This window comes from Pleurodeles waltl, chromosome 6 (genome assembly GCF_031143425.1).
Source record: "Pleurodeles waltl isolate 20211129_DDA chromosome 6, aPleWal1.hap1.20221129, whole genome shotgun sequence".
NCBI classification, from domain to species: domain Eukaryota; kingdom Metazoa; phylum Chordata; class Amphibia; order Caudata; family Salamandridae; genus Pleurodeles; species Pleurodeles waltl.
Window position 1 is genome coordinate 824,275,671 of NC_090445.1, and position 12,235 is coordinate 824,287,905.

The following is a 12,235-nucleotide window of genomic DNA, read 5'->3' on the forward strand; positions in this document are numbered from 1 at the left end:
CCCAAATGTATCCCAGCCTGGAGATGCCAATGATGTCCAATGTTCTAAAGCTAAATAATTTAACTGTGTTTCAACCAGGAGCCCTTTCACAGCGGGGTTTCCACCGTCGGTCCTCTGTCCCACTTGATCGATCAGAGGCTTAGTGCCCACTGTAGGAATCTGGCCTGGTGTGTGGTGGGCCCCATGGTACTTACACCTTATACCAGGTCCAGGTATCCCCTCTTAGTGAAGTGTAGGCAGTGTCTAGAAGCCAGGCTCTCTAGAGGTAGCTGTGGATGAGCAGCCAAGGCTTATCTAGGAGACATGCAAAGCTCATGCAATACCACTCTAGTCACACTGCACTTACACACATGAAAGAAAACACCCAGTTGTACAAAAAATAAAGGTACTTTATTTTTTGGAACAACTCACTAGACAGGTGACCCACCCTTGGAAGGTAAGTAATACACTAAATATATACACTAGCAATCAGAAATGGGCATAGAAAAGGTTAGAAAACAGTGCAAACAGTAAATACCAATAGTGGCCCTTGGGGGAGCACAAACCATGTATTAAAAAAATAGAATGCGAACAAGGTACCCCCACCTACGTAAGTAAAAAGTGTAGAGGAGAGCTGGGAGTACTAGAGAACCACAAAGTTAACACAGTACCCCCAGTGACCAGGAATGCAGGAGTAAAACACTGGATTTTCCCCAAACCTAAAGGGAGGAAAAGAAGGAAAAGAAGACAGCCAGAGAAGACTGCAAGAAAACCAGCGGTGGATTCCTGAAGAAAGACTTGTGGAGAGAGGAGGCCAAGTATAAGAGTCACAGTGGAGTTCAGGAGGAGTAGGAGGTACTACCCACCCAGATGGATGCAGAAGTTGTCCCACGCCGGAAGGAAGATTGCAAACGGGTGTCAGTGCAGAATTTCCACCAACAAGCCTTAGCAAAGGTAAACTCGTGGTTAGTGGAAAAGAGGTGCTGCCGGGGACCAGCAACGCCAGGAGGACTCAACCCAGGAGGTGGGAGTCACAGGGGACCCTCGGTGTTGCATATAGTCCACAGGAGCAGAGGCAGCACTCACAGGAGTCCCACAGGACGGGGACACAGGAGTCGCAGAAGGAGCCCACACAGCACTACAGAAGTGGACCCCACGCCGCAGGAGAACCACACGGGAGGCTGAGCTTTGCAGGATGGAGTGCTGGGGCTGCGGCTACACGTCGCCTGAAGATCACTTGGAGGAGATGCAAACAAGCCATGGCAGCTGCAGGAGACTCGGTGAACGGGAGACTGTCCTGCTTGGGAAGGCAAAGGCTTACCTCCACCAAAGTTAGACAGCTGGCAGAAATGACTAAGAGGACTACTCCGGACCACCACCCGTGATGCAGGCTCCACGCAGCTCAGCAGGAGAGCGGCTTCATGCAGCCGGAGGGCGCTTTTTGTAGGTGACAGAGGTTGCAGGGAAGTCACCCCTTCACTCCAAGGGAGATTCCTTCTTCTGGTGCAGGCTGAAGAGTTGCAGTCTTCTGAGGATGCATGGTGAGGAAATTGTTGTAAGTCTGGCAGGAGCCCTGGAAACAATGTTGCTGAAGATTCCTTTCTTCTTGGAAGTAGCTTGTCGGGTCCTGGAGGTTCCAGTCGCAGTTCCAGAGGGCAGAAGTCGAAGTAAAGGTTGCAGAGGTGTCCTGCTGGAATCTTGCAAGCCTAATCAAAGGAGCCACCCAAAGGAGAGACCCTAAATAGCCCTGAAAGGGGGACTGGTCACCTAACTGAGTGACCACATATCATGAGGGGGCGGCTCTGATGTCACCTGCCGGCACTGGCCACTCAGATACTCCCAGAGTTCCCTGCCAACCTTGAATCCAAGATGGACAAACCCAGGGACCCTCTGGAGGAGGTCTGAGCACCACCCCTGGGTTGGTGATGGACAGGGGAGTAGTCACTCTCTTTTCCTTTGTCCAGTTTCGTGCCAGAGCAGGGACTGATGGTCCCTGAACCAGTGTAGACTGGTTTATGCAAGGAGGGCACCAAACGTGCCCTTCAAAGCATTTCCAGTATCTTGGGGAGGCTACCCCTTCCAAGCCTGTAACACCTATTTCCAGAGGGAGAGGGTATAACACCCCTCTCCCAAAGGAAAACCTTTGTTCTGCCTTCCTGGACTCGAGCTTCTCACGCAACAGGAGGGCAGAAACCTGTCTGGGAGGTGGCAGCAGCTTGGGCTGTCTGAAAACCCTCAGAAGGCTGTAATGGCAATAGCATGGAATCATACAATCAATGCTTGCAAAAGCCTTGGGGTATGATTCCAACATGTTTGATACCAAACATGCCTATGTTCGGAGTTACCATTATGTAGCTAGACATAGGTAGTGACCTAAGTCCCGTACACGCGTAATATGGCGTCCCCGCACTCATGAAGTTAGGGAGAATGGGCCTGGAGTTCGTGGGGGACACCTCTGTTAGTGCAGGTGTGCCCTCACACACAGGTACTTTGCACCCTGCCCTCTGGGCTGGAATGTCTGCCATAGGGGTGGCTTATAAGTGACCCAGTGCAATGAAAAGTGTCAGTGAAAGGGTGCTTGCATCTTTTCAAGCAGGCTACAATGGCAGTCCTGTAGAACCCTTGCTTGGGCTCCCTATGGGTGGCAAAGTATATGATGCAGCCCATAGGGATACCCTTGAAGCCCAATGCCCTGGCTACCTAGGTACCACATACTAGGGACTTAAAATGGGGCACCAGTGTGACAATTGTGGGTGAAATACAGTGATAACCAACAACTCAATTTTAACACACTGACAAACAGGCCAAAAGTGGGAGTAACCAAGCTAGAAAGAGGCTACTTTCCTACACTCATAGACCAGTGTCCTTTTGGTAGTAGGCGGGAGGTCTAATTGTGCACATTTCCATACAGTAGGTGTGGAAGCTATGCACCCTAGCTTCACTGCCACCGAGTCTTCAGGTTGGATAAGAGTCAGTCATTCATGGGGAGAATTTGGCTCGCCCAATAGTATAACTGGATATCTTCTAATTCCAGGCCGCCCTTGTATGGTGACAAGACGTTTCCTGTATGATATTCAAGGTTTCTTTGGACTCACAGAAAAGAAGCACCACCGCATGTAGTGTTAGGAAAAAGGACTGCAGCAGTTTTGTACAGGTAGTTCTGAAGAGTTATTTTAAAATCAAGCCCCCTCTACCTGCCACATTGTTCGGCTGGAGGCTTCAGAATTTCGCATCTTGCTTGATACAAGTAAGCAAAAGTGTAATGTTGGGATCCCATGCTCGTTGTTTATCAAGAGTTACTTACATGCCTAGGTATGTAAAGTGGTCTTGGGCCCCAACTCAGGTCTGTAGATGTGTGGTCACCGGACACTGGAAAGTGTATAGTCTTCTTTAATTTGTAGTTAAGCATGAAACTTGCATATTAAATGATAGCGATGTTCCCTCAAGGATGTCCATACAAACCTGCACAATAGTGCATCACAGTAGATCCACTCAGCCAGGAGTTCTCTTGTTAAAGAGAAAAGAAGGGAGGTAAGGGTCATCCTTGTCAGATGTCCCTTCTAATTGGAAAGGGCTCAGACATCATGCCATCAGCCCTTATGCAGGCCCTAGGTTTCATGTACAGTGTTATATTAATGGGCAGAAACCTGGGCTCAAGTTCCTCCTCTCCAGGAAGCAAAACATAAAGGGCAAGTCCTTCTCAGAGTCTATTGAGACGAGTGCTCGCTACTCCTTGCAGTCTTGTGAGCTGGCCAGGATTGTATTTAGTCCCCTTAGGCAGTTTCTTGAGCTGTGATTAGGTAGGAAGTCATTTTGATCATATTTCACCAAACCGCACATTACCATCAATAACCTGTTGGCTAGTACTTTGGAAATTATCTAGGCCTCCAGGTTAATTAATGAGATACAGCAATATGATCTTCATCATTGGGATGTTTGCCTTGTTTCACTATAACAGATATGGGCGACCCCAGCAAGTCCTGTGATAGTATCCTGGTCTTTTGTGTCTCCTCCAAGATAACCACGAGGTGAGGAGTGAGGCATGAAGCATCTCTCCAAAACATCTGTAAGGGTAGACCGCTGGGCTCAGGAGAATTCTCATACAATAGGACCACAAGGGCTCCTCTTTATTTAATCCTCACCTATTGATTTGTCCAGTTGTTCACTATCCACAGACAGAAAGGATCTGAATGGGTAAGGCTTCTATGATAGGACTTCTGCATTCTGTATCAGGTGGAACCAGCACTGTGTACAGGGATCCAAAATACTGTGCAAATTCTTGGGCAATGCCTAAGGAGTTGGTAATACTCCCTCTGGAGTTTTCAAGCAAAGGATAAATTGAGATCTTTGTCTCTACTGACCAGCCAGTGTAGGATGTTTCCGGCATCATCATCATCCACTTTATATATACAAAATTGGGTGGTGACCATGTTTAAGCAGCGGAGCCAAGTAATTTTTATTTCCAGGAGAGGTGCATTAACTACAGACAGGTCTGCAAATGGACTTCATATTTATCAGCCAATTTGGCTTCCATGTCCCTGATCTACGTTTCAAGTTCCAGCACCTCTCGAATTGTGTGCTGTTCAGCAGCCGTGTGATATGAGGTTCAATGCCCACGAAGGACTGACTTAAACACCCCTCAAAGTGTTGGGGCAAGAACCCGTGCCCGCATTTAGTACAAAGTAAATTACGATTTGGCCCCTAATGTAGACTGCAAAATCCTCTTACTGGAACCACAAGGCACTCAGTCTCCTTTGCCAAACACCCCATATCGGTAGAGGGGATAAAAACACAATCTAGTCTTGCGGACGACTTGTGTACATGAGTGGAGTATGAACTGGGCATGCTCAGGATGAGTGGTACACCAGGTGTCTTGCAGGCTAGTGATTGTGACTATTTTGATAAGAAAGGTGTCCTGCACACTTTTGTTTCTCCACTTGTGTCTCTGTTTACATCTATGACCAAGTTAATGTTGCCTCCAAGGATGGTTATACCTGCCAGCTTGTACAGTATGTGCGTTATGAGTACCTTTAGAGTAGCACTGACTGGGGGTCGGTGGTGCGTATAAAAGGGCTAATACCCGCTGTGCATCTCCTATTAGTACCTCCACTATTGTAAACCTTACCATAACATAACTTTTGAGACTTGCATCGGAAACTGCTTACGCAGTAGCACTACAGTGCCTCATGAGATTGTCGAATCTCCTGAGTGGTATACCCTTGTGTAGTTGCTTTGCACTAGGAGTGGGCCCCTACTGCCTAACATGTGGGTTTCCTGTGTAAATACCACTCACAGCGTGAACCTTCTGATGTATTGAAAGTTGACACCCCGTTTTAACTTTATTGTCCAGGCCGTTGACCACATATGGCTGAAAGTGTCAGAACTGGTCATGCTGGGTGTCTTCGCTGTATTGTGCAGCTAGAATGCTGTTAATGTGAGGCTTAAAACAATGTATGAGCAAATAAGAACCTGAAGGAGCCAATTTAAACAAATACCCAAACACCCCGCCACTCAGCACTTCTGAAGTTAAAGCATCTGTCACCCTTCTTCACCATTTGCAACATGACAGGAGGATATGGTCTCAATAGGAGTGCTCAGAAAGTGACTGCAAACTCTTAACTTACATTGATTTAATACACACTAGTGCTATTTCTACCTTTATAGATAGTTTAGGCAGCATGCATTGCAGCCCAGGAGATACCCAAACCAGGGTGGTGTTGTTGCATTGGTGATTGCATCAAAAACGGTAGACATAGTTCAATCAGAATGTGGGGAATTTCAACTGTTCTCCAGGTAGACAGATGCTGGCACCTTTGGTCAATCGTTGCTGTCCTTTGTGTCCCCTCTGTCGTGGCCTGGAGGGGTGTCCTTTAGCTCCGCCATGCAGCGTCCCGCAGTCCTTATCTCTGTGAGCCCTGTTGTGGCCCACGTCAGGCAATTCAGTAGTTGCTCCTTTGTTCATGGAGGACTAGCAAATCGTCTTGCATTGCACCACCACTGTCCGGTGTCCATCTCTCCAGGCAGACCCAGACTTCTTAGGGTGCCTCAAAGATGTGCGATTTGTTGGCATGTAGGACGTTTAGTTTTGCAGGGATTAAGAGCATGTATGCCAGCTGCATCACCCTATGTTAATGCTTAACTTATCTGAGAGATCGTTGCAGTTGCTGCACATGTAGTAAAAAGTCTGGATATATACTGACTTGGGCCACCTCCAGGCAGCGGTCCTGCTGGGACGAGGAGTTACAGGGGTTTGCATCCTGTCGACGTAGTTGAGGAATCTGGTGATCAGGGCCCTAGACCTGGCACCCGGTGTGCCCATTCTCTTTTAAAACATGCAGATAATGTGTCTGGTGGGACTGAGCCAAGCAACCAGGAAGGTTTTGGGTTGTGCTCTCTCTGATCCCTTGGGTACTCCTACAAAACAGAGTCTGTTTTTTTATCGACCTACCCTCTGCATCCTCAGCTGGCTCAACCCCACTAAAGTTAAGCTATTTCAGTTCACAGTGTGCATACTGTGTCCTCCGTGGTTGATACAAGAGTTTCCGTGAGTGTCCCTGTCTGCTTTTTCCCCAGCGACTGTAGTGCAGGAGTTCCGCCTCCTATTTGCATCTTCAGTGATTTCCGGATGTCACAAATGGCCTGTTTAATTTGTGCCGAGATTGTCTGGCCTTGGGAGGTCCCCTAGCGGCCCGCTGTGTCTCAACCGTTAGGACACTAGGTGCTATCTTGGTAAATTTATCTGTTTTAGTGTGCTGCTGCTGACTGGGCAACTGAATGTGTTCTGAAACACGCAGAGATTGTATTAACGATTGTAGCTTTTAGTTCAATTTTAAATCTGATACTCAAAACCAAACATGTTCTCTAACCATTTTTCTTGTGCTTAACAGAATGGTAGTGGCGTCTGCCGGACACAGTGCAGCTTATAGGCATTTTCCTTGTCCTGGGTGTGTGTGTGCATATTTGTGTGTAATATAGAAAACTGAAGCATATTTTCCATTTCAAAGTTAACTGCAAAGTAAACCAACTTACCTGATGCTAAAATTTCTCCATCTTTACTGAATTTCAATGCATAGACTGTGTCTGTGTGCCCCTTTAGCTCGGAAATCATCAGGCCATGTCCAATGTCCCACAGAAGCACTCTCCCATCTGACGCACCGCTGGCCAGAAATTTACCATTTGGAGAAAAGGCCAATGAGTGAACAGGTCCCTGTAAAAGAGAAAGTAATCAACGAACAGTTACAGCTTCAAAACGTCAGGAAAACTGTGTTTAAACTTCTTACGTGTATAATACCAGATACTATTACCTCAGAGATACTTTTAGATGGTCGGAAACAAATTGAATGTGGGTAATTGGGGCATTCGATGCAGACCATAGTGAAACACAAAACCTGCTGCACAGTAAACCTGACGTTTTTCCTGTGGAAATGGAGGGCATTCTGAAACACCTACCCTCATATTGTGACACCCACCCCCACAGCCCCCCAACCTTCCACCCCCTGTAAAAACACATCCTCTGACTTCCCCCTATCGATAGACCATCCCCGGCAAAACGTATCCCAGCCAGTTCCTTCCCTGCTCTTCTCCTATGCATAGTTTTCCAGACAGACCCATCCTTTTCTCCATCCGGAAACAGAGATGTAGCCAGAGAATTAGAGAAAGATAAAGGGTGCAAGAAATGTAGGAAGAAAGGTCGTAGAGCAAGAGATAAGTGAGGTATAGAAAGTGGTGAGCTAGAAAGGTTGCGTGTGGTGGGTAAGAGATAACTAAAGAGGTAGAGGTAGCAAAGAGAGGTGAAGATAGACCAAAATGAGGAGGAAGCAAGCAAGAGATGGAGAAAGACAGGCAGAGAGTTTTGTGACTGGCTACTAGGTTGGAGGAGGGCCTATAAGCTCGGGGCTCTGGGAAGTTCCCCAATTAGTCCATGCTTTGAGAGGTCTGAGCGGGAAGTCAGAGCACAGTAAACGATGTCAGAGTCCCCCTTGAGAACAGTGAGCTTGCCGAAACTGGAGGGGAGACTGTGGAAGAGATCAGTGGACAGGTTGCAGACCAGTGGAACTGAAGGCAGCCTTGCAGGGCATTGCTGCTTTCACTTTGTCCCAAATCTGATTGCCACTGTAAAAAGCCACAACGTGGCTGTATGTTGATGGTTAGTACCCGAGGTACTAAATGTAAGTCCTCCATTAGCCAGCCATATGTGGCAGATCTCTTCTGTGTCTGTTCAGTTAGCTATTGGTGGTTTAATGCTGTGGAGTGATAGAGTGCCGGGTGATGGCTATGACCCTTGGCAGCTTTGTCTTATGGGAGTCTAAGAGTGTCAAGCTTGAAAAGGGAATTAATAAGCAGCCTGTATGAACTACATTAGAGTGTCTTACCGCTGAGCCTTAATGGTATTATTTTTAGTGGGGGTTATATGTTGTTTTATAACTGCTTTATATACCATTTACTACCCTCTGGGGGAGCATTCTTTTATTTTTACACTGGACAGCATGCTGCTGTAGATCCCAGGGTGTGAGTTTTTTGGTAGTTCTTGTTGGGATTAGTCTTGAGCTCTATACAAACCATTTCATGCTATTTACTCCAGATCTATGTGGTAGATTATATTAATAGGAATTAGGTGTGTTCTTCAATGGGAGACGGAGATATGTGAATTTCGTGCATTGGTTGGCAGTATTAATAGATAAGCTAAGAAGATTGGGTATTGTTAAGGTACAAGGTATGACTTAAAAGGGAGGGTGTGATATTTGAAATAAGTTGCAAGACCCCACTGAGGAGAAGCAATACATTTGATTACCAACACATGAGGTTTGGTTGAAAGGGTTCAGGGCTGACCAGAGTAGAACAAGAGGGAAAGAGAGGTTACAGAGTTTTTTGTATGTCATGCCGGGCTGGCACATGGGGTAAATAAAGCGATACTGAACCTACTGGGCATGATTTACTTACTGACTGGAAGAAACTGAGAGACAAAGAATCTAAGGGGTTTTGGGTGGAGAGATAATGATATGCAGGAAAGTGTAAGTGAGGTGCCTACTTATGTTTCTAAAGTTGTCATGATCCAGTTGAGTACTAGGAAAGGGGTTCAAATGGGAAGAGTGGCTCTAGTGGGAGAAGTGCTTACACGATTATAGCTTGTAAACTCTGGATCTTACCACCTGATCTCCCTTCTCAACCCTGAGGCAGGGTTTACAGATTTGTGGACTCAAGGCTGGAGGAGGTGATGCCCCAGATCATTCACCAAGAACAGCTGAATTTATTAAATCTTGACAAGGGAGCAATAAGACTAAGATAATTCTACATTTTGTGGAGAAGGTGGAGCGATCACACATCAAAGCACCCCTTATAACACGTGACTGATTTTTTTTTTATTTGCATGGATTGTTGTTTGACAGGTTGAACTTCTCTATGAACATCCTGGGTCCCAATGTTTGAACCCCCTTCCACTGTGAGGGTTCATGTTAACAGCACCTACCAAGAACACACTGATGATCAGAAAGGATACCTGGCAGGGCTGCTCCCTTCCTTATCATTCGCCATTATCATGGAACCACTTGTGGCACATTTTTGGAGCAATAGAAAGAGACTAAGTGAGTTCCCATTGGAATGATGTATTCAAACTTCAGATGTGCACAGACAATATGTTGCTGCCACTTTGAGGCTTTTTAGTACTCCTACCTTTATATTGAAGCTAGGTACAATGAAATGGTAGGTTTCAAAATAAACCTGCAAAACTCTTAAGTCATTACCAACAAAGAGGTGGAACTGGAGCTTGCTAGATTCCCCCTAAAACTTTGCATGCAATCACACATTTCTGCATTTGGTTGGACTCCACACTCAACACAAATGTTTCCCCCTCTAAAAACACATTTATATTGGAAATGCTACAGAAATGGGAGATGAGAGCATCCTCTTTTATAAGACATTTTGCTTTACATTACAGTTACATTACAGTTAAAATGACTTTACTTATGAAGCTTCTTTACTTATTCCAAGCTCTGCCCACGACAATATTTCCATACTGCATCACTACAATCATTAATCAATGATTTTATATGGAACGGAAACCTAGGAGAATTGCTAGCCAGCTGTCAGTACTACACCCCAGACAGGAGTTAGTACCATATTCCAGGCAGGAAGAATTGGGGTCCCCGGAGATGATATGCTACTTCCAAGAACACCTCTGAGCGGTAACTCTGACTTTAACCCAACCTTAATGAACAGAGGTCTTGACAAATTGAGGGTTACAAATTTTTGAAAGCAGGATATCTTTGTAAGGATGAGACAAATTAGTAATCTGCCTGGATGAAGGAAAGACCATGGGACACTTAAAAATGAACAGTTCAAATACAGCCAGCTTCAGCACGGGATGCCTACATCCACCAAGAATATGGAAACAAGGTCACTTACTGTGAAGTGGCTGCAGTTGAAAGAATGTGAGAAGCAGGTAACCTCCGACATATACAGGGAGTGCAGAATTATTAGGCAAGTTGTATTTTTGAGGATTAATTTTATTATTGAACAACAACCATGTTCTCAATGAACCCAAAAAACTAATTAATATCAAAGCTGAATATTTTTGGAAGTAGTTTTTAGTTTGTTTTTAGTTTTAGCTATGTTAGGGGGATATCTGTATGTGCAGGTGACTATTACTGTGCATAATTATTAGGCAGCTTAACAAAAAAAATATATATACCCATTTCAATTATTTATTATTACCAGTGAAACCAATATAACATCTCAACATTCACAAATATACATTTCTGACATTCAAAAACAAAACAAAAACAAATCAGTGACCAATATAGCCACCTTTCTTTGCAAGGACACTCAAAAGCCTGCCATCCATGGATTCTGTCAGTGTTTTGATCTGTTCACCATCAACATTGCGTGCAGCAGCAACCACAGCCTCCCAGACACTGTTCAGAGAGGTGTACTGTTTTCCCTCCTTGTAAATCTCACATTTGATGATGGACCACAGGTTCTCAATGGGGTTCAGATCAGGTGAACAAGGAGGCCATGTCATTAGATTTCCTTCTTTTATACCCTTTCTTGCCAGCCACGCTGTGGAGTACTTGGACGCGTGTGATGGAGCATTGTCCTGCATGAAAATCATGTTTTTCTTGAAGGATGCAGACTTCTTCCTGTACCACTGCTTGAAGAAGGTGTCTTCCAGGAACTGGCAGTAGGACTGGGAGTTGAGCTTGACTCCATCCTCAACCTGAAAAGGCCCCACAAGCTCATCTTTGATGATACCAGCCCAAACCAGTACTCCACCTTGCTGGCGTCTGAGTCGGACTGGAGCTCTCTGCCCTTTACCAATCCAGCCACGGGCCCATCCATCTGGCCCATCAAGACTCACTCTCATTTCATCAGTCCATAAAACCTTAGAAAAATCAGTCTTGAGATATTTCTTGGCCCAGTCTTGACGTTTCAGCTTGTGTGTCTTGTTCAGTGGTGGTCGTCTTTCAGCCTTTCTTACCTTGGCCATGTCTCTGAGTATTGCACACCTTGTGCTTTTGGGCACTCCAGTGATGTTGCAGCTCTGAAATATGGCCAAACTGGTGGCAAGTGGCATCGTGGCAGCTGCACGCTTGACTTTTCTCAGTTCATGGGCAGTTATTTTGCGCCTTGGTTTTTCCACACGCTTCTTGCGACCCTGTTGACTATTTTGAATGAAACGCTTGATTGTTCGATGATCACGCTTCAGAAGCTTTGCAATTTTAAGAGTGCTGCATCCCTCTGCAAGATATCTCACTATTTTGGACTTTTCTGAGCCTGTCAAGTCCTTCTTTTGACCCATTTTGCCAAAGGAAAGGAAGTTGCCTAATAATTATGCACACCTGATATAGGGTGTTGATGTCATTAGACCACACCCCTTCTCATTACAGAGATGCACATCACCTAATGTGCTTAATTGGTAGTAGGCTTTCGAGCCTATACAGCTTGGAGTAAGACAACATGCATAAAGAGGATGATGTGGTTAAAATACTCATTTGCCTAATAATTCTGCACTCCCTGTACAACCAGGTATGTTCCACTACCACTACCCAAAAAGCCACATTTGAATAGCTTGGAAAAAGGAACTCTCTACTGCCGTGACCGAGGAACAATGATAGAGGTTGGATTAGATTGGCTACAACAGCCATATATGTGGCAGGTAAGGATTAACTTAATGCTGCAATGGTATTATAGCTCATCCAACTTACATAAAGATGACACTGAGAATTGGATATGTGCTAGCAAGCTGCGAGGGAGATGGAAC

The 12,235-nt window shown here is 45.5% G+C and overlaps 1 protein-coding gene across 1 annotated transcript in view; it reads right to left on the reverse strand.

Annotated features, from left to right (window-relative positions):
* TAF5 (TATA-box binding protein associated factor 5) overlaps positions 1-12,235 on the reverse strand; it is a 173,172-nt gene that overhangs the window by 18,671 nt on the left and 142,266 nt on the right. Inside the window, exon 12 of the mRNA XM_069242226.1 lies at positions 7,009-7,186. Coding sequence (XP_069098327.1) covers positions 7,009-7,186 — 178 coding nt within the window. The remainder of the gene's footprint in view (positions 1-7,008; positions 7,187-12,235) is intronic.